The 24,106-nt window shown below is 38.1% G+C and overlaps 1 protein-coding gene across 15 annotated transcripts in view; it reads left to right on the plus strand.

Annotated features, from left to right (window-relative positions):
* Positions 1-24,106, plus strand: part of MCTP1 (multiple C2 and transmembrane domain containing 1) — a 543,328-nt gene that overhangs the window by 213,230 nt on the left and 305,992 nt on the right. For all 15 annotated transcript variants that reach the window (XR_007476708.1, XM_049708425.1, XM_049708421.1 and 12 more), the window contains exon 2: positions 9,507-9,621. Coding sequence is in view for 14 of the 15 variants with exons in the window: in XM_049708425.1 (XP_049564382.1) it covers positions 9,507-9,621 (115 nt within the window). In the remaining variant the exon portion in view is untranslated. The remainder of the gene's footprint in view (positions 1-9,506; positions 9,622-24,106) is intronic.

Consider the following 24,106-nt stretch of genomic DNA (forward strand, 5'->3'; position numbering starts at 1 on the left):
GCTGGCGTTTAAACTTTATGTGCAAAACTGTCTCCATGATGGTCTTTGAAGGAAAAGAATGTGTTCAAACATCTTTCTTTGTTCTCCATAACATTGATTCTGTGCTGGGCAACCAGTAGAGGACTGAAAAGTAGTAACTGAGTGAGTGAATGAGTGAAATGCTGAATGAAGATGAGGTGAGCTTTGGGTGTTTGGGGTACTCTGGGGGGGGTGGAGATTAATTACTAAAATTTGCTAATTTCTTTTTCATGGTTTTCATGGTTTTCCTCCCAAGAAAACCAAGTGTTAGAATAAAAGGAGTAGTAGAGGTCATGTTATCTATGGCTGTTTCATGTTCTTTTTAAAGATACCTGTATAATTTTACTGGAAGGAGTGATAGGACATTCACACAAACTTGATATCTGATAGAAACACTAAAATCTTACTTCGATTCTTTGGTTTTTCCTGGCTTTCCTTTGAAATAAATAATAGAGTTGTGAAAAAGAAACCCAAATGACAAGTACTTGTATTCACAGAAAAAAGTAAAGATTATAGAATTATTCCAAAAAAAGTAGATATATGCATTTAAGTCTAATAAGAAGGTTTCTTTGTTCATCACAAAAGCTGGTGAGGCTTTGGATCTGTGTGAATGCGTAAAAACACTAGAAGTATTTTTCAGCAATATCCCAAATGTTTAGCATCAATCTAACATCTGTTACACAAGATTCTCTCTCTGAGATTGTTGGAATCTCAAAAATTCAAATCCTCTAAGAGCAAATGTCTTCCTCTGCATATGCCCCAATTTTGGAAATAATAGAACTAGCTTAATCTCTTTAAACATTTATTGGTAGAAGTATTCATGGCAAGGAGGATAACATCAATAAACAAGTTAGTATATTATGCCTTTTTCTGACAAGTCTTTTCTTCTCAAGGTTGGGTTCTTTGCAGGTAGCTCTGCATTTTTTAATGCAGTTTGGTTTTCTTTGGGGAAGAAAGAGCATGCTGGGGAACTCACCAAAAGACAAAAGGTCAGAAGAGTTAATACAAATAAAATCTGTCATGCTCTCAGGTCTCACAAATATTATTCTGGTGAAATGGTAAAGATAATAATCACTAAGTAATATAATAGTACTGAAAATGGAAGAGTCAACCCAAGCATGATCTACTTCCTAATCTCTAATTAACCATTAATAAACACTAGCAGTAGTAATATATACATAATATATATTACTATTTGAAAAAATCAGGAAGAAGCTACTTTGCATTTGTAAATCACTGGACTCTTTACAAAGCACTTTAAATTACATGATTTCTTTTAATTTTCACAAGTGTCTTTTTTTTTTTAAGAAGAAAATTAGGCTCATAGGCTCAGAGCAACTTAATATAACTAGGTCTTGTATACAGATCTTTGTGTTTTGACTCCTGTAATCTTTCCTCTATTTCATAATAGCTGTTCTCATCACCCGCCCTCAAATAACTACTTATATTTAAATAATTTCTTACATTTACAAAGCATTTTTACATATTTCATCTCATAATCAAAACAGTCCTTTGTAAGGTATTTTATTACATTTTAAGAATGCGAAGAGAAAAGTGCAGAGGGGATAAGTATTTTTGGCTGAAATTAAATAGTTGATATCAAGCCTGCCCTTTCCTCATCAGAATTTGCTTCTTATAACACAAGGCTTGGTTATAGCGTCTAATTACAAAAGGGCGTGGTCCATGTACAAAAGGGTTGGGAAAAGGGAATTTTTTATTTGCTTTCCTTTGGTTCAGGTTATTTTATACACCGTATGTGTAGGTGGGAAGGCTCTCAGTGATAATAAAGTTATGCTGCAGAGAAGCAGTTTAGCGGACAAGCCCAGGGTGAGTAATCAGTGTTGTGGGAATCCCAGAAAAGATATTTGGAGAGTACTGAATTTTATACTTTTTCAGCAGCAGTTAAACATTGCCATTTAGTAGGCCCTGAGAATTTATAGATCCATTTTGTTTGGTTTGGGCTATTGCAAAATCAAAGTCCCAGAATTAAACCCAGGGTTGCAGTTCAGTTCAAAAACAAACTGTAGTAAAGCTTTGATATGACCAGAGGATCAGCCTTTTCTGCTTAGTTTATCTTTCTGGTTGCCTGAACGCTAACATATTAAGTACATGCATAACACTAACATATAACCACGTATAGCAGTTTACCTGGGACAGTTTTGTTTATGCCTCTTTACACCGTATAATTGTCAAGGGAGTGAAAGCACTCCCTTTCAGTCTCTAAAGTATCCCAGTTGGAATGCTAAATTATATGGTTACCTTAACCTAAGCCTTTTCCCCAGTTCTTATTGAAACTAGTCATAAAAATACAAAGTTTTCCTCACTTAGTAACTGAGGAGCGATGGCCTGCAGTTGGACCTCTGTCTGGGTCCCCTGCACTGCAGGGGCATCTGTGTGTGAACATCCATGATCACTGCACATTACTGGGGAGGAAGTAGTTGAAGGCATGGGACAATTTCTGTCTGTCTGCATCCTTTCTCTGCAGCTCACTTTCTCCAGTAGCACGGTTCTCTGGCAGTTCATGGACATCCGGTGTCACCTGGCTGCTTTCTTGTTTCTGTGCTTCTTTTGCTCATTCTTGTTGCTCTTTTTTGTCACTCTATTCTGTTGTCAGAGCCAAGGACTCACTTCAACTGTCTTTCACCAAAGGAGGTGAGAAGGTGATGGGGGGTCAGATAGAGCTCCAAGAGCACAGAGCCCAGAGCAGCCTGCCCTCTGTTCCCAGCTGCTCCAGGCCTTCATCAGTGGGAGTTCACGGATCTTTACCCTCCTGCCCAGCTGTTTATCATACTCCACTTTGGTCAGTTGATCTGTCTATATGTCCTACTACAAAGTTCTACTCTACCCTCTACTATATATATACATACATACATACATACATACATACACACCCCATACTTAATTATAATTATAGCAGCTGTTTTCTGATTCGGGGTTATCCGTGGGCCATTATGGCCTCTCCAGTCTGTCTATTATTACCATTTGGCCTTAGCAGGCACTTTCAACTTCTTCTTCTCTCTGAACTTGGTCCAAACAACCTTTGCCTAATAACAGTTTTGCTGACTAACAGCTTATCACTGACCAGCCTATTCATCATCTGCCTCTAGTTCAGGTACCCAGCTCTGGAATAATCAGCTGTGAACAAGGGGCAAGGAAGTTAAGTTTACATAGACTCAAGCATAAGCAGTCCTTTCAGATGGGGCTGTGGATTAGACAGGCACTATGACCAGCATATCTAGTGGGGGATGCCCATTGGTCACCATAGATTTTCCTATTTTGTGTGGTTTTAATGTTTGAAGTCATTTACTCAGTTGACCTCTAACTAATTATAATGTTCCCTTGACAAGTGAATCCTTGAGCTTCATTGAACTTCGAATATCCCAGTGACTTTTGAGTTCTGTTTTTTGAAAGTTGAGTTTTAAAAACGTTTTATTTCCACTTGATGGCAGTTTCACTGTGCAAATATTTCTAACGTCATAGAAACTAGGAGAGATGACTAAGTAGCGTTGAACAAAATGCATCACAGCAGAGCTGCAAAGAAATAAAGGCTTTATTTGGGATCTTAGAATTGTAATTTGGGAGACACAGATTCGAGTAGGAGTCAAAAACGTGTTCCAAGGAGGAGAGAAAAGGCAGGGTTTTATAAAGGCAAACTTTAGGTTTGCAAAAATTGCAAAGGTTGCAAAAGTTGTTTCAAAAGCATAATGATTGGTTGCTGACAGACTAAAGCTATTCTTATGTATACATATTTGGTTGCTAAAGGCTATCACTAGAGAAAGGTGGAAGTCTGGTACTGTGACAAGTTGCAGGTTTTCTTGCAGTGTCCTTAGAATATTTGTGGTTTGGCCCAGTTCAAAAGTTTATGGTTCTACCCAGTGAGGACGTGCACGACCCTGCTTCCTTGATGGCCTCGAGGCTCCATTTTAAATAGCTCTCTTAGCAATACCGACTCCATTTTTTTTTTTTTTTTTTTTGCGGTACTCGGGCCTCTCACTGTTGTGGCCTCTCCTGTTGCAGAGCACAGGCTCTGGACGCACAGGCTCAGTGGCCACGACTCACGAGCCCAGCTGCTCCACAGCATGTGGGATCTTCCCGGACCGGGGCACGAACCTGTGTCCCTTGCATCGGCAGGCGGACCCTCAACCACTGCGCCACCAGGGAAGCCCTCTCTACTTTATATTCTTGATGCCCGTATAGAAGATTAGTTGACTGTATATCTGTGGGTTTATTTCTGGGCTTTTTATTCTGTTCCATTGATCTATCTGTCTCTTTTTATACCAGTATCATACTGCTTCAATCACTATAGCTTTGTAGTATAGTTTGAAATCAGAACGTGTGATGCCTCCAGCTCTGTTTTTCTTAAGATTGCTTTGGCTATTCAGGATCTTTTGTGGTTCTATGTGATTCGACAATCCCACTCCTAGGTACTTATACAAAGGAATTTAAATCAGGATCTCAAAGAGATACCTGCACTCCCACGTTTATTGCAGTATTATTCACAATATCCAAGATATGAAAACAACCTATGTGTCCATTGGCGGATGAATGGATAAAGAATATTTGATATATACATACAATGGAATATTATTCAACCTTAAGAGAGAAGGAAAATCTGCCATTTGCAACAACATGAATGGACCTGGAGACCATTATGCCAAGTGAAATAAGCCAGTCACAGAAAGACAAATGCTGTATGATTTCACTTACATATAGAATCTAAAATAGTAAAACTCATAGAAGCAGGGAGTAGCATGGTGGTTTCCAGGGGCTGTGAGGAGAGGAGAAAATGGAAAGGTAATGGTCAAAGTGTACAAAATTTCAGTTACGCAGGATGAATAAGTTCTGAGATCCACTATATAGCATAGTGCCTATAGCTAAAAATACTGTATTGCATACTTAAAATTTTCTAAGAGGGTAGATCTCATGTTAAGTATTCTCACCACATGCGCGTGCGTGCGCACACACACACACACACACAAATGATAATAATATAAAGGGCGTGGGAAGAAACTTTGGAAGCGGTTGGATGCATTTGTGACCTTGATGGTGGTGATGGTTTCAGAGGTGTATACTTATTCCCAAACTCATGGAGTTGTATAAGTTACGTACGTACAGCTTTTTATATATCAATCATACCTCAGTAAAGTGGTTAAAAAAATAGCAGCACCCATCTAAATGTGGGACATGGCAGTTTAGCGAGGGGAAGAGTATTCAAATTTCCTATAATAGTCACTAAATAAATGTTAAATCTGAGAAAACATAAAAAATATTTTAAATGACAAAGTCTGTTTTAGAGCTGTGTGAGTGCCTGGTACTTCAGACACATCTTTCCTAATACATCCTTACATTTGAGAACTTAATAAACATTTGAAAAAGAGACTTTATACCCATAAAAATTATAGTTCTAGTATCCCTCCATAATCCAGTTTTCTTCTTGGAAACATTTCACTGAGCCTGAGGAGAGATGTATCTCTAGATCTGTTTAAGTTCTTGACTTTCTTTTTTGCTGGAGTTGGGGGTATCCTTGGAGGTTGACACAGGGGTGGCCTGGAACTTGCTCCTCCTGTCTTTTCTGCTCTCTGCTGCTGACAATACCAATCTCCCAGGAGCTCAGCTCAAACTTCTGTGTGACTCATCCATCCCTTTCCCATATCCCCTACATCTTGACAGTTGACAATTCAGTTGATTGACTCTCCTCAATGTCTCAAATTCATCTTTTATTTCCATTTCCACTGACCAGATCAGGCCCTTGTGACTTAAACTGGACTGTCGTAAAACCTTTTAAATAATTCCTGTATCCACAGGATTTCTCTACTCTCATCCATCCTACAGAGATAAAAGGCTGAATTTCCTCCTTTCTGAAATCTAATCACTTAGTCCAGAACAGGAAACGTGAAAGATAGGGGATAAATGTTTGTTAAATGAGTCCTGGCCATACTGCTTCTCTCTTCAAGAGCCCGTGATGGTTTCCTGTTGCCCACAGGTTGAAACTCTTCTCAGGCTGGCATGACTGAATATCAGTCTTCCTTTCCACCTTATTTCTCACACGATCCAATGACACACCCTCTTGTGACTACTCACCGTTGGGCTTGTGTTGATTTTCTCCTCCTCCCTTCTTCCAAATCTTTACTTGTCAAAGTCCTACTCCTGTTTTCAGACTTCTCTATTTTGTCATCTCTGTGAAGCCACCTCTAATTCTTTTCCCACAATAATTGGTCTTCTTTCATGAATGACTTAATAACTCCATTATATCACACACAGTCTGTCTTTAAGGATAGCTCTCGAGTGGACAGGGTTTCATTTTAAGTGCAATTTTGATCAATTGTTAATGTCAGCCTAAAGCACTGTATTGAGAACGGTTTTTTTTTTGATAGAAGGTGCCAAAACAGATTAGATGCCATACACGGGCACAGGAGAGGAGAGAGAAAAAAGTGCCCATGGAGTAGCCAACTTTGTTATAGATCCCCATGTGTGTGTCTACTCAGCTAGACACACATGCCCGCAAAGACATTTTCTATCCTCATAGTCTCCATCACATTTTGTGTTCAATTGGATGCTTAAACACCCTATTCCCTGTTGTTAAAAGTTTACAATCTAAACTGGAAAATATGACATTTTGAGATATAATGTGATAATGGACAAGAAATATATAAAGTGCTAATTAAATGGTCCTTGAAGGCTGGATAGGAATACATAGAGAACAAGATGGGGAAGGTGCTGTACATCCAAAAGAAATGAAATCAGTTTCTTGGAGATATATCTGCACTCCCACATTTATTACAGCATTATTCGCAATAGCCAAGATATGGAAATAACCTAAATGCCTGTCATAGAGGAATGGATAAAGAAAATGTGATCTATAAATACACACACACACACACACACACACACACATACACACACATACATATACACAAAATGGAATATTATTCAGGCTTTAAAAAGCCAATAAATGTAAGTCCAGTGAAGTCATCTCTTAACTAGGTGTTGAATTCTCAAACAGCAAAAGTGGAAAATCTGGTATAATTAAAATTACCTTTGGAAATTCCTTAATTTGCTCATGTAGTATACATTTTAAAATGTTAAACCAGGTGCTCTGTAAATTATTCGCTCTAAACTTCAAGAAGCACTGAATAGAGCAGTGAAAGCTACAAAAAATAAAGATATCTGAGCATTCAAACTTTTCTGCCTTTAAGGTACCTGTCAAAACACTAGAAGAGGATGCAAGGTCAGCAGAAAATTTCTACTTTCCTATAGATTTTATTCCATTTTTTAGAAAGTAATAAATCTACATTTAATATTTGTTAGTGGATTTGTTTATTTTGAAACTATATATATATATATATATATATATATATATATATATATATATAAAATAGAGCCTCAAGAAAGTCTTAGAACATACTAGGAGCTTAACAAATGTTTGCTGGATTTTAATTTAAATCTTGCTTATTAGTTAAACCCAAATACAAACTGTTCTTTGAAAAGGCATTCAGAAGACATCGGTTGGCTTCCTCTTTCCAAGTGGGAATCATCTGTGTGGTCCAGTGAAGAGCTATCACTCTCTTACCATCTATGCTAGTTTCAAGACACCTTACCATAGTGCTGGAAATGTGTTTTGAAGAAAGATAATGTTTTTGCCCACGAAACTTGAAAATTAGTAACATCCTGTGCTGACTAGGATATGGGAAATAGACACTTGTGCACTTTCAGTAGGAGTGTGAACTACTTAAACCTTTTTGGAAAAATTCATCCTGTAAGAGAAATAAAAGCACAAGTTCTTTTGCAGTGGCAAATACTGAAGCCAACCCATATGTTCATCATTAGGAGGATAATTGAAGAAATTATGGAAGTCCCAACACTGTGGAAAATCATGTACCTCAAAAAAAAAAAATAGATCTATGTGTATTGATTAGAAAAGTGCCCATGATATTTTTCTTAAGTTAAATAAATTGTGAAATAATAAGCAAAATGTAATACTTTGCTCAAACAAAAACTGGAAACCCAACCACAGGAAAATTAACCTGTATGTATGTGTATTTGTATAAGACGTTCAAAATGTAGAAGGATATACCCTAAATTGTCAAAATTGGTAATCCCAAGGAGGTGGGGCAGTTGGATGTCTGAGGAAAGTGAAAGAAAATCATTTTACCTTTTACTCCTCTGTTGTTTGAAGGCCTGACCCAAATTCTTGGTTAACGGAATTAAAAGAAAAGAAAGAAAAAAGGAATTAAAAGAAAAAGACAACCAGGAGATGTAATGTGGAAATGAAGTGGATGGGATCTGGCAACTGTTTGGATGTGGGAAGAGGGAAATGCTTGTAAATTTCTAGCCTGAGTGGCTGGGGGAATGGTGCTATCATTCATAGAAACAGGGATATCATGAAAAAAAAGTGAATTCTTTTTTATTGCTACCAGAGGAGAAATGATAAGTTTAGGTTATCAGTCAGAGTTGTGCTGCTTCTTATTTTAAATCATAATTGCTCCCATAGGAAATCTCCTCATCTTGGTCTTGAAACATTAAAAAAACTGCTTTCTAGCTGTATTTCATGTAAACTATAGAATTAAAGAGCTGGAATGGTATCTACTATTTTACCTTATCCATGCATATTATTCCAAAACAAAAGTATATTTCTTTTTGAATTGGAAAAAAACTATAAGCATTTAAAATCACCTCAAACGTGTAAAGAAAAGTAAGTTTTCCTGCTGTATTCAACGTGGCAGAAAGTATAATATGACCTGTAAAATTTTCACTCTATGTTTCTCTTATGTTGTTTTAATAATAGTTATTCCTCTTGCTAGTGCATTTATAACTCAATGTCTAGTATATTGTCGCTAAAGATATTCTATAGAGGTAGGCTTGCAAAGATTTTTAGTTCTAGAAATAGCTTGTGCACCTTTAGTCCATAGAAAGCAGCATTAGGAATTTAGCCCTACTGAGAATTTATTTCTTGCAAGTACTGTCAAAATGCTGGTTGAACTTATTTCTGTATAATTGCATCATATTTTATGTAGGGACTAAAATAGACATGTGTAATCCATCAGTATGAGCCCCTTTGCATGAATAAATGAATCAACAAAGTCACCTAAATAAATCATTTTACTTTTCAACTCAGTTACCCATACCTTTATTCTCCATTCATCACTGATTGTGTTTTTACTTCAGACACTATTTCTTTGTTAGTCTTTCTTCGTTGAATTATGTGGGACTTTCCATGGGAAATGTTTTTCGTATTTTATGTGTTATTCTAATCTGAGTTAAAACATGAACTCCTGTAACTACTGTGTCTTTATTTTGAGTCTAAATAATTTCATGAATTTCAAAACCTTCAGAGAACTGTGTGATTATGATGCTGTGTGAATTCATAAGATGATTTATTATATTGACTAATTCTTGGAGTTTGCATTTAGCTACACGTGGTCCCCCATTGGAGGAAATAAAATAGAGATAATAAATTTAATATTTTGTATATTTTTCTTGGTTTTCAGAAAATAAATACTGCTGGAACCAGTAATACAGATGTCCCCTTGGCTGTTCCCGGAATGTACCAATTGGACATTACATTAAGAAGGGGTCAGAGTTTAGCTGCCCGAGATCGAGGAGGTAAGAACATAAGAAAAATGTCACCTGGAAGCTTATTCTCTGTGTTTTTGACAAACTTTGTTTTCCTTGTGGTTTCTTAAGTTAAAAAAAAGTCAACTATAATATCAGTTTTAGAAGTTTCGGTTCAATGATGTGGCTCGAAATATCGTCTGACTCCTGTGACCGTAGAGGAAGAGGTTATGATGCAAGTTTGAAAACTCTGAATTGTCCCAACCCAGACAGCAAGGTCCCTACCAAACTTCTGACAAACTAGACTCTACATTATATATAATTAGTGACATAATCAGTTAAGTAGATGAAGCACATTTTTGAAGCCATATCAGAATTCATCTTTTCACAGACCTGAAATACTTTTTGCTGCATAGATTTGCTCCATTGAATCCCCTGAAACTGCAGAATCTTGGACTAACATCTCACCAAAACTTTGGAGATTCCCAGCAAGTGATTTTCTGAGGCTTGGTTGGACCTGGCAGTAATCTCATGGTGGATTAAACAGGTCTCTGTAGTCCATGATGAAGGAAAAGACAAGGCAAATACTCTTTAGTTCCTGGATTCCATATCACAAGGCAATCTCCTGATGAACTTACCTGGGGTACGTTAATTATTCCTTGAACCCTGGTTAGGGGCAGGACAAAAGATAGACCCTAACCAGACCGTATAGCATCTTTTGCACGTTTTGAAATAACACTGCTTCGGGATGTGGAGATCTGAGGGCCTACATTCCTAAAGGAAGCTGAATTTGGGTGTAATTCCTCCCACTAAGAAGGAGGAGAGCCCCTGAGCTTCTAACTCATTGTCAGACGACCTGCAGAGTCCTCCTGGAATCACAGGAGCTTGTTTTTCTCCTCCCACTTTTTTTGACATCCATACTTAGGCAGGGAAAGGAACCAAATAAGACCATAATTTGTAATTTTTATCTCCTGTCTCTACAAAAATAAACTAGAGAAAATGAGTAACATAACAGTGGGTTTTGTAAGATTAGAGATGATACAAATAATAGATTTAATGTTTAAGTACAAACTAGTAAATATCAGAATATTCTTAATGAATGAAGGTATGATTAGAAATGTTAGAATTTAAACACAGGGGGAATTTTCAAAATTCACCATCGGTTTTAGTAGCTGAGGACAAATGTTTATGGAATTGAACTGCTGGTCTCAAAAGAAGTTACAGGGGCTTCCCTGGTGGCACAGTGGTTGAGAGTCCGCCTGCCGATGCAGGGGACACGGGTTCGTGCCCCGGTCCGGGAGGATCCCGCGTGCCGCGGAGCGGCTGGGCCCGTGAGCCATGGCCGCTGAGCCTGCGCGTCCGGAGCCTGTGCTCCGCAACGGGAGAGCCCACAGCGGTGAGAGGCCCGCGTACCGCAGAAAAAAAAAAAAAAAAAGAAGTTACAATTAGCTTGGAGGACAAAAATAATACTATTACCATAGTATTATTTCACTGTATTTATAAAACATTTTTTAGTCTTCAGAGCAATCTTAATTACATTACATTACAACATTTGATCTAAAACAGAATTGAACCAGGCATCAGGAGATCAAAATTTTAGTCCTAGATATGTCCTCCCAACAATATTAAATACATATGCACACAATTATTTATTGCAGAATTTTTTGTCATTATAAAATGCCCATAAATAGAAGAGGTGGTTAAATAAGCCATGGTACACCCACATGATGAAATAATATGCAACTGTAAAATAAATAAGGAAAATCTTTAGGAATTGATATGGAAAGTGTTACAGGACATATTATTAAGTGAAAAAGCAAAGTGCAAAGGGTATCAACATTATGAAATGTTTTAGGTAAGAAAGAAGGGAGTATAAGGGATTATGCGTTATCTGTTCATTTCTACAAAAAGGAATATCAGAAGTAAAATCCAGAAATGAATGAGATCGATAACATAACACAATATCGGTAAGAACAGGTGTCCAGAATGTGGGATAGGAATGGGGTAAAAAGGGTAAGGAGGAAGTCCTATATGCATTGTTGACAAGAATGTCAACAATATACTTGTCACTATACAAGTAAACTTTCTTGTATAGTTCTAACTCTTTAACCATGGCAATAGTACAGAAAGAATTGAATGAGTGAATGGAAGGATGGATATATAGATAGATAGATAGGTTCCTGCATCCTGTTGATATCTATAACCACACCTCAGGGGAATGGGAATAAAACAACTAATCTAAGTGATTAAGTAAAACCATATTTGGGTTATACACTATAAAACTCAAGACAAAAAGAAAGATATATAAATAATGTACTTCAGAGAATGATTTTCAATTCTGAAAGTACTTACTGCATATGCTAGGAATGAGCAACTAAGTAAGTATATTGTAGATAAGAAGAGTCAGATTTCTTACTGCTGGAGAAAGAGGCCAAAGACATGGAATGGGGGAAAGCTAGAATGCACCTTGTGGTGTTAGAAATGTATCGGTATGAACTGATGGTTCCTAATATATATACAGATAGATAGCAATTAAGATGGATAGAGATGTGTGTGTGATCTCTCTGCTGAGAGGGCCTAGAAGTCATCACAAAGGTGTAATGACAAAGTAGAAATCCACATACTTTTGGCCCAGATCTTGGTTTCTAAATACAATTCCTCCAGTGAAAGTAAGCAGGGCTTCTGGAGAAATGGTTGACTGCAGATCTGGGGCAGGGACAGGACAAGATAAGCCTGGAACATTTTGCAGCGCCAGAAAATAAGGAAGTACTGAAAAATTGATGTCAGAATGTCAAAATGAAATAGGAGCCAACTTAAAGGAGCTCCTAATGATCAAAACTGGGACGATTTCAGCAACAAAATAAATAATGGTAATAATGGATTATACCCCATAGAATAATATAAATATCTATGATTTCATACTGGTAAATACATAATTAAATAAATAAATAGGTGTGAGATAAGGTAAAGCTTTTCCTTGTGGTAGAATTCTAATGAACAAATATAGACAGGAAAATAGAAATCACCTTACAACACCATAATAATTATTACAGGGCTTCCCTGGTGGCGCAGTGGTTGAGAGTCTGGCTGCCGATGCAGGGGACACGGGTTTGTGCCCCGGTCCAGGAGGATCCCACATGCCGCAGAGCGGCTGGGCCCGTGAGCCGTGGCCGCTGAGCCTATGCGTCCGGAGCCTGTGCTCTGCAATGGGAGAGGCCACAACATGTGAGAGGCCCACATACCGCAACAACAACAAAATTATTACAGGCAAAAATCATCAATTGAGGCTAAAACTATATGTGCAAAATTATGATGTGAAACAGGATATTTGCATCATTTCAAAGTATTTCCCCACAAGATACATATAAATTACAAAGGGGAAAAAAAGTAACTTTACAGTAGAGAAACTTGGAAGACATCCTTTTAACCAAGGGCAAAGTTAACATCAGCAGTAATGAAACAGACAGGTGTGATGACCCTGCTGATATGATGCGCTGAGAAAGGGACATCCTGTGTGGCATTCTTGTCAACAATGCATAAAGTCAATGTCATCATGAGAAAACATCAGGCAAACTCTGGCAACATATGATGCCAGTTACCTGAGCTAAGTAGCATCTGCCCTCTAGGCAGTGCATGCACAGTCTTGTTCCACCATTCCGTGTCTCCACAGTTGTGAGTCTGGATGGCATTGTGTATGCACCACTGTCTTTCTTGTAGTAGCAATTTATTCTCTCCAGATGCCTCTGCCCAAAATAGGAATTTTTTAAACATAAAATGAGAGGGCCGTGTTCTTAAGAAATATGGGAGAGAAAATATTACTTTGTAGAAGTGAAGAATATCCCAAAGTGTTTAAAATGCAAACTGTAATCCAGCTTCCCTATCTGACTCACATGCCTGCATTTATGAAGTTTTTAGTTGGTAGATATGAGAGGAGATATATAAACAGAGGAAACAACCTGAGTCAAGTTTGGGATTGATTAAAATTTATCATAACCTGAGTTAAGTTGGGGATTGATTAAAATTTATCATAGACCCACCTGTAAATAACAGTTGGTGTTAAGCATATGATTGGATAGATAGCATTGGGTCCCTTCAGATTTGTGAATTTTATATATCTACAGATATAGATGTAGATATATAGATATATAATTTTGAGGGCCTGAATGGGGATTATGGTTGTGGAACTGGAGAAGGAAACAAAAATGGGAGGGATGGTTTGGAGAATGTCCAGTAGCATCTGAGATCAACTGGGTGAGGGGGGTTCAAAAACCTATTGAGATTTTAAGGCTGCTGATGACTGGGAGCCGTGTGGACTTTGGAAAAAGGTGCATGTAAGCAAAACTATTTGTGTAACTATTAGAATTAGCAGAAATTACATTCTCTTGTCATTTATTACATTGATACCCTCACCTACTGCCTAGCAAAACCAAAATGCCTATGCCTTCCATGTCCTATCTCACCCTTGCACAAAATAATGGAAGGGAAAACTCATTTCCCCATCCCCACCATCGCCAGAAGGTTGTTTGAACTTTGCATCTTCAGAATCTTTATATGTAATAGGCACTGAGGTGGGCTCAACAGGCAAAACTGGCCATCATTCTTCCACTTTTATAACCTGTTTTACAGAACAACCAGGTAGCTTTTTGGAATGCTACTGCCTTTTTCAAAGTTTTATTATACCTGCTTTAAGCAGCCTGATGGACTAGAAAGTACATGACCTTCTAGGGAATCTGACCACATAATTTCAAAGCCAATCTCAACATTTTATTAGCTGTGTGACTTTGAGTGAACTGTGCAGTCTCTCTGCTGCAATTGTAGGGTTCCAGATTTAGCAAATAAAAAATGCACAATGCCTAGTTAAATTTGAATTTCAGATAACCCATTATCTTTTAATATAAATATATCTCATGAATCTAATCCACAGTATAATGAATATAGATAATAATATTATACTATAATTATGTAATGTGGTAAATATCACTACATTGGCAAACATATTACAGTATATAAGTACATCAAAGTAACATGCTGTACACCTTAAACTTACACAATGTTACATGTCAAATTTATTCAATAAAAAATAAATAATATAGATACATACGTATCTCTCATGTGCTATTTGGAGTACTCCTATACTAAAAAATTATTTGTTGTTTATCTGAAGTTCCAATTTAACTGAGTTCCTTGTTTTATCTGGCAGCCCTTTGACAACTGTCATATGTAGTTCTCTTTTAAACTGCCATTTTTATTTTAATTGGGTTGGGCTTTTCAGGACTATATTATCATCTGTCACGTTTTGAAAGTCATGTCTTGACAAGATTATTTGTATTGTTAGAAAAAAAGAGCAATCCGTGTAGATATGTCTGGTGATAGCAATTCCCTACAACTGAATTCCTTGAAATTTGTATCGTGGAGGATGTATTAATTTCCTAGGGTTGCCTTAACATATGACCACAAACCTGGAGGCTTAAAACAACAGAAATTTATTATCTCAGTTCTGGAGTCCAAGAGTCAGAAAAGTCAAGTTGTGGTAGGCAACACTCCTTCCAAAATCTCTTGGGAGGAATTCTTCCTCACCTCTTCTGGCTTCTGGTGACTCCAGGCATTCCTTGGCTTGCGGCAGCATCACTCCAATCTTTGCTTCCATCTTCCCCCTCTGTGTCTCCAAGCCTCAAATCTCCTTCTTCTTTCTCTCATAAGGACAGTAGTCATTGGTTTTAGGGCCTGCCTTAAATCCAGTATGTTCTCATCTCAAGATTCTTAAATTAATTTTATCTGCAAAAAGACTATTTCTAAATAAGGTTAAATTCACAGGTACCAGGGGTTAGGACTTGTAATGTATATATACATTATATATAATGTATATATATGTACATTATATATATTATATAATGTATATCTACTATACATCATATATACTTATATGCTTCTACAGAACATATACGTTCTGTTGTGTTTTTCCTGTCCTATTTTCATAGATGAAAAAAAAAAATCACTCATTGACACCCAAAGATTTCCTTGCTTCATGTTAATATAACTAGAACCATACAATTACTAAATCTTAAGAATGAACTTCTATCTTGAGATTTTGTAAATGACTCCAAGACCACACATTTTTCCTAGGAAGCTTTTTATACTAGTCTTAACGCTTCCTTTATTTTGAGGCAGAAGCAAAGGGTCTGGTGGCCCTTCTCCAAAGAGGCGCCATCCTTTACCAAATGTAACCGAAGTCCTTAAGACACAGAGCAAGTACTATGCAAAGTTTCTGAAGAAACTCTGAAGGTGATGTTTCCACATATGAAATGCAGTCATACCACACATACCAAAGTTAGGTTCACTTTTAAACATGCTATCTCTTCTGCTATTATGGTTACAAATTTGCTTTGCTTAATGATATTTAGGTTGGAAGAGGGACCAATTTTTATTTAACTTTTACAAAAAAAATACATTGCCATGAAAAGTAAAAAGGCCCAGGAAAAGCACTGTGTATAATACCTGACACTGTTCTCAGGAGTTGATAGACAACGCCAATCAATATGTGTCATATTTTCTTCAGAATCTGCATCGACTTTGACAATGGTGGGTTTTTTTTTTAAATATGATTTGATTATTTATAGATGAATTTGATTTAAAATAAGTATAATTTAATTCAGCCTCTGTTAATAAAGGATGATTTTAAGCTTAACTCATTTTAAAAGTGCATCTCTGGGCTTCCCTGGTGGCGCAGTGGTTGAGAGTCCGCCTGCTGATGCAGGTGACACGGGTTCGTGCCCCGGTCCGGGAAGATCCCACATGCCGTGGAGCGGCTGGGCCCGTGAGCCATGGCCGCTGAGCCTGCGGGTCCGGAGCCTGTGCTCCGCAGCGGGAGAGGCCACAACAGTGAGAGGCCCGAGTACCGAAAAAAAAAAAAGTGCATCTCTGAGTTCCATTTATTAGAGACACCGTCCTTAAATTCACTTGAGGTTAATTAGCTTGCTTTCATAGTTTTCCATATTTAGATTTCTTAAAGGATATGCTCCTTCTTGGTGTAAGGATAAAGGAAATTTTATGTGTTCGTGGGTTTCAGTGCATTGTGCCTATAGGGAGAAATAGTCTCAGGACTTTAGTTACACATTCTCTGAAATTAGATCATATAAAGTATACAAAATTACCCTTTCCATAAATTTTGACAGGTCAGTTGGCACAGTTGTACCAAAAATGTAAACCCATTCCTAATTGGTAAACTGTTTAATATAGTCAAACCTTTATAAGGTTATGTATGGCCCATTAATTAATATTATTTTAAGAGAGAGCCTTCATTCTAATTAGCACTAAATTAGTCTTCTAAATTTGGGGTTAGAGAGAAAGTGAAAAGGTCTATGGGGCTTTATTAGTGCTTATCATAAAATAAACCATTAAAAATAATAGCAACAATATTCTAAAGCAAATAACAACAATTAGATATGTCTCTTTGCTTTTACAAGGTGCTATTTCTTTTTCTGCTGATTTTGGGTTAGCAGTCTCCTTTCACAAAGTCGTCTGTCTTTAGACCAGAATAGTCCTGGAAATCCTGACTTTCAAGTCCACTGGCTCAGTTGGTCAGGTATTTACTCTCGGTGGCAATCTCAGCTTACATTTGGAAACCTCAGCCATGGGTTTATTCTTAGCAGCCTCAACAATCTTCTCCACCAACTTCTGAGACTTACTTTCTAATTATTTATTTATTTATTTATTTTGCGGTACGCGGGCCTCTCACTGTTGTGGCCTCTCCCGCTGCGGAGCACAGGCTCCGGACGCGCAGGCTCATAGGCCGTGGCTCACGGGCCCAGCCACTCCGTGGCATGTGGGATCCTCCCGGACCGGGGCACGAACCCGTGTCCCCTGCATTGGCAGGCGGTCTCTCAACCACTGCGCCACCAGGGAAGACCCTTACTTTCTAATTTTAACGAAAGACACAATGTCTGAATTTTAGCTTACAGTGGGAACCTTTAGGCAAGCAGGAGGCGAAAAAAAGAGGCCACGCATTGGTGGTAGATGGAATGCTTCTGGTTAATTTATTACAGAAACTAATCATACCAGAATGAAAGAGTAGAATCTCCTGTTGGAAGTGATCACATAAGCATCAGGCAATAGGGTCATCAGGTGATGATTACCCTGAGGGGAAAAATATGTTAGGGACAGTGAAGACATTGGCAAATCTTCAAAACCTTGCAATCAATAAATACTACAGAGCATGCACCAAAAGCATCTCCAATTGATGAAAAGTGTTTTAAAACTACAAATAAAATGTTCCCAGAAGTAAATTTATTGACAGCCATTGCGTCATCCCTTGTGCATAAGTATGAACATGCTTCCACTCCTAGACCCCAATGGGACCTGTAATTGCATATCAAAAAGTAGTACTTTATTGATATAAAACTGACCTTGGGTAGACTGAGCTTTTCTTTTTGTTTTGAAAACTTTTCCCTATCCCCAAAAAGAATATTCCATGCCCATTTTGACCCCCTAGGTTCAAGTAAACATCAGACCCACAAGACTATCCACAAGACTACCCAAGGCCACACTTGACACCTCTTCAGGAGGATATAGGGCGGGAACCACAGTTCAGCAGCAAGACAGCCTCAGCTACCCCTTGCTGCAGCCCATGCAGCAGCCCCTGCAGCCATCCGGGAGATATCTTCCTTAGCTACCAGGTAACACAGCGCAGATGGAAAAAGACAAGATCGCATTGAGCAGGTGTGGGAGCCTCTATGGTATAAAAGCCTCCTTTCTCACAGGAGCTAGTATCTCTTGTAACTACTTCATAGTTTCCAGGGACATGCCCAGTTACAAGCATCATTACAGTCAGGAAGCCCGAAGATATGGCTTCCCAACAGGTGTTTCTACTTCTCCCAGTCTGGATGAAATTTACCAACCAGGGCATCATTTTTACCTTGTGTTGCTTAACAACATAGTTAACATATTATCTATTGAGGGTTATAAGGGAAATACAGAGTTAACCAAAGGTCGTGTTCTCATGAAGAAGTAGGAAATGGTTTCCTCATACTGGGGCAAGTATTGAGAACATTAAGAAAATACAGGGCATTCCAGTTGTGCCTAATTGTATCAGTCGGCCCCTCCTTGCTAAAGTGCCACAGGAAGGGTTTCAAGGTGAGGTGATTTCAAGCCTTTGGTGCTACCTAGCAGCTGTTGAAGAAGCATCAGAGTTGGTTTGGATGTAGAATACCCTGTCAGATGTGTTAGTCCAAATTGAGGGGCTGACCTTGGAGAAGAGCAAAATCAAAGAGAATTTTCAGACAAACACACAAATGCTCAAGGATGAGAAATAGCTACAACCTTGTCTGTGTTATTAGTCAAAGTAACAACACTTTACAGCAACCATAACAAAGGAAAAACAACAAACAGTTTAGTGATTTTAGGTTGTGTAGACATAACAGACCCTTATTATTCTTTCTATTTGCTTATTTTTTGTAAATAAATGACCATGGTCATAAAATACACAACATCACAGAAAAAGCAGACTCTTCTGAAAGTATGTATTCAGTTTGGGCAAGACAAAACCTTTCTTCTATGCAGAAAGCAATAAATTTGTTATTACCTTGTATTGAGAACAGTCTCGGTACTCAATGACTATTTTTCTTTCTAAGCTACCAGTTCTCTGTTATACATAAACTTCTTTTAAAAAATGATTTTATTTATAATTTTTTCATCTTAAACTTATTGGGGTATAATTTACATAGAGGAAAACCTACAGTTTGATGAGTTTGACAGAAAAATACAGTCATAACCACCATCAAAATCAAAATATAGAACATTTCTCATTGCCTTACAAAGTTCCCTCATGATCCTTTATGGCTAATTCTCTCCTAACACTCCTAGCCCCTGGCAACAACTGATTTGATATCTGTAAAAATCATTTTAAATTACCTCAATATGTATATATTTTAAATATGGGCAGATGTATATGAAATAATGATAGATAATAAATTTTAGAGATTGAATATAATTAATTTTATAAAGCATGATACTTTTTTACAGCAGTAATTTTATCCTCGTAATTTGATGCTATTTATATTGCAAATATATTTACATATTGAAAGGATACATAAATAAAATCTACTCACTGAGCCCCAATGTAAACTATGGATTTTGAGTGATGATGATGTGTCAGTGTAGGCTCATCGGTGCAAAGTACCACTCTGGTTGGGGATGATGGCAGATGAGGAGGCTGTGCTTGTGTAGGGGGAGGGGTATGTGGAACTCTCTACTTTCCACTCAGTTTTGCTGTGAGCCTAATACTGCTCTAAAATATAAAGTCTATTTAAAAAAAAAGAACAAGGGCTTCCCTGGTGGCGCAGTGGTTGGGAGTCTGCCTGCCGATGCAGGGGACACGGGTTTGTGCCCTGGTCTGGGAGGATCCCACATGCCTCCGAGCGGCTAGGCCCGTGAGCCATGGCCGCTGAGCCTGCGCGTCCGGAGCCTGTGCTCCGCAACAGGAGAAGCCACAGCAGTGAGAGGCCCGCGTACCGCAAAAAAAAACAAACAAACGCTGCTCTGTGGTGATCAGGTACCTTTGCTCTGTCTCTATCTTAATTTAGTTTAAGTACACAAAGTAATAGAACTACAGTTGACGTGAAAAACTTATCAGAATCCTAAAATTTTCCTCAAGGAATCCGAATGAAATAGCATGCAGCACTGTCTGAAGTTTCAAGCAATCATGTTTTTAAAAATAAAGTTACTACTTATTTTAATTCAGTTTGGTTACATGCATACTTCTAACCACGCAATCTTAAATTTAGTGTAATTAATGGTCTGTTCTGTAAGACAAGTATGCAAATTTCCCAGTTTTCTGTTATAAAATCAATCTGACTGACATGAACTAAATGTTATGTTATATATCTCTTTCTGATTTAGGCAAAGAGAACACGTTTAGTTGTCTTTTTAGCCAAATTTAACAAAACAATTTGTTATTCAAGTATTTTCTGTGACCAGGAATATTGAGTACTTAATTAACTTGAGTCAACTTGAAGAATTTTTTTATAATTACCTAATATTTCTTTACTAAGTAATACTAACTGTCTTTAACTCTTGCTTTAAAGTCTGAAGATAAAAAGTTTTTTTAAGGGTGGGCTATTAGCATTTATTTTGTTCTTCACTTTATTTTAGCAACCAAGACACCCAATAACTAAACCTACCGTTCCCTTTGAGCACTTTTTTCTTCCATTTATGTGAGGACAGGACATTTGCGACTCCTTGTTCTAAATTTATGTGCATCTATTAATTTCTAAACCAATCAAAATTTGTGCTCTATTAAATTTGAGAGACTGTACAGTTTTGATTTCCCTCTGGAGGCAGGTAAAGGCATATTGTCAGAAAGAAAATTTCTGCATTAACATTGTTTAGGGAATAGCTCTTTTACCCCTGGGAAGAAAGTTAACTTGCTCAATTGTTTGTTTTAAAAGTAGAGCTATTTATTTAGTTCATATTCTGCAAGAAAGTATCCCTTTCTTTTTCAAGTTCTTGTGAAATTAGCAATCAGATTTTTTTGTTATTTTTATAGTAGACTTACTCATTTAACTTGGTGTTCTTATAATGTACACAGTCATCCTTAATTTTTTAGAAATACTCTTTAAAAAATGGGCAGATGGGCTTCCCTGGTGGCACAGTGGTTGAGAGTCCGCCTGCCGATGCAGGGGACACGGGTTTGTGCCCCGGTCCGGGAAGATCCCACATGCCGCGGAGCAGCTGGGCCCGTGAGCCATGGCCGCTGAGCCTGCGTGTCCGGAGCCTGTGCTCCGCAACGGGAGAGGCCACAACAGTGAGAGGCCCGCGTACCGCAAAAAAAACAAGAACAAAAACAAAAATGGGCAGATGTAGATATAGAGCAGTGATTCTCAAAGTTGAGTCACTAGACCAGCAGCCTCAGAATCACTTTGGAATTTTGGAATCTTTGGGCACCACCCCAGGTCTACTGAATCCTAAACTCTAGGGGTGTGGCCCATCCATCTGTGTTTTAAGAAGATTTCTAGGTGATAGTGATGCATGCTTAAGTTTGAAAAACAGTGATGTAAATGTCCTAAGAATCTAGCCACATGGAACTGCTCAAATACAACTCAGAGACCACAGAATTTCTCGTATCTAACCATTCTCTAGAAACCCGTGAAACCATTTTGGGCTCCCCTTCCTGGAGCCCCTGATGTCCGCTAGATACTTAACTCTCTCTCCAGTCTCACTTCTCACTCACCATCTCACTTCTCTCAGGTCTAATGTTAGATGGCAAGATGCCATAAAACCATAGTACAGGAGCCCTTTCAAATGGCCCTTAGACTGTACAGCAAGGAGCTCTGAACATGAGCTGGAATGGCCACACTTTTGAAAAGCCTAGTAGTTTGTTGGTCATAGCTGCTCTTAAAGAGGAAGGTCAGGGAAACACAAGGAATCTAGAGTGTCCTTGTGTTGTTCCTTGATTTAGAAGCTGACGTCTGCTTGACTTTGATGTTCCAATGAAGCAGGCTCTGTGGGTCCTCCAAGAATTGTGGCTAAAACTGACTGAAAATTACAGTCAGTTGAGTTATGAGAGTGTATCAGAAACTTATTACAAACTTTTCTGCAAGTAAAAAGGCCCCTGGTAGGCCTATTTAAAGATTCACTCCTAAGAACATTTTATTGATAAGTTTTTAATAGCTATATTTATTTTATTGATGAAAAATTAGTCGATCTAAGAAAGAAATGGAAAATTTTATTCGAGCCAAATTGAGGATTATAACCCAGGAACAGCCTCTCAAAAAGCTTCAAGAACTGTTCTGCCCATTAGAGGTCAAAGCACAGTTATATAAGTTTTTGAAACTTAGGGCTGTACGTTAAGTGACGTATCATTGACAGTCGATACAATCTAATGGATAGTGGATTATGAGTCATCATGGCCCCTCACAAAATCTTTTTAAGGAGTTGTCTTGGTACTAAGAGAATGCTGTTCTTTGTGGTTGAGCACCTATTTCTGCCGATGGGGAGGTCTGGTCAATGTATAATGCAGATGCACAATGCCTAGTAGAGGGAGAGGAGAGGCCAAAGGGCAGAGAAAATTTTTTAATGTTTAAATTTTTCTTGTCTTGCCATAAAATATCGATTTTATTTCACATTTTTTTCCTAAAAGCAAACAAGATTTCTAGATCAAAGATCAGACGTTATTATTTATAGGATTTGTTCCCCATGCTCCACTCTCTCCCTTTGGGGAGATGCAAATGTCAGCTGCAAACACAAGGGGTCTGTACTGTGGGAGAAAAAACCCCAAATTACGCGATTTGGAGTTTCTATAAGAACTGCTGCACAGCAGCCCCTCTTGAGAGAGAAAAAGAACACATCTTCCTAACATAAACATATCCTCTCTTAGGAACAGAGAAGATTCTTAGATCTTTACAACCATTTAAAATGTAAACTCATAGCTAGCTCTAAGCCTATCATATGGTCAGGCCACTCGAGATGACTATTCTCTTGCTCTCTGTGCATCCCCTGCTCAACCAGTCTCTGCTTCCCCTACCCCTACTCACCTGACTGACCTTCCTTCTTTTTTTTCTTTTTAACATCTTTATTGGGGTATAATTGCTTTACAAAGGTGTGTTAGTTTCTGCTTTATAACAAAGTGAATCAGTCATACATAAACATATGTTCCCATATGTCTTTCCTCTTGCGTCTCCCTCCCTCCCACCCTCCCTATCCCACCCCTCCAGGCTGTCACAAAGCACCGATCCAATATCCCTGTGCCATGCGGCTGCTTCCCACTAGCTATCTACCTTACTACGTTTGTTAGTGTGTATATGTCCATGACTCTCTCTCGCCCTGTCACAGCTCACCCTTCCCCCTCCCCATAACCTCAAGTCCGTTTTCTAGGAGGTCTGCGTCTTTATTCCTGCCTTACCCCTAGGTTCTTCATGACATTTTTTTCCCTTAAATTCCATATATATGTGTTAGCATACGGTATTTGTCTTTCTCTTTCTGACTTACTTCACTCTGTATGACAGACTCTAGGTCTATCCACCTCATTACATATAGCTCAATTTCGTTTCTTTTTATGGCTGAGTAATATTCCATTGTATATATGTGCCACATCTTCTTTATCCATTCATCCGATGATGGGCACTTAGGTTGTTTCCATCTCCGGGCTATTGTAAATAGAGCTGCAATGAACATTTTGGTACATGACTGTTTTTGAATTATGGTTTTCTCAGGGTATATGCCCAGTAGTGGGATTGCTGGCTCATATGGTAGTTCTATTTGTAGTTTTTTAAGGAACCTCCATACTGTTCTCCATAGTGGCTGAACCAATTCACATTCCCACCAGCAGTGCAAGAGTGTTCCTTTTTCTCCACACCCTCTCCAGCATTTATTGTTTCTAGATTTTTTGATGATGGCCATTCTGACTGGTGTGAGATGATATCTCATTGTAGTTTTGATTTGCATTTCTCTAATGATTAATGATGTTGAGCATTCCTTCATGTGTTTGTTGGCAGTCTGTATATCTTCTTTGGAGAAATGTCTATTTAGGTCTTCTGCCCATTTT

This window comes from Orcinus orca, chromosome 3, assembly GCF_937001465.1.
Source record: "Orcinus orca chromosome 3, mOrcOrc1.1, whole genome shotgun sequence".
NCBI lineage: Eukaryota > Metazoa > Chordata > Mammalia > Artiodactyla > Delphinidae > Orcinus > Orcinus orca.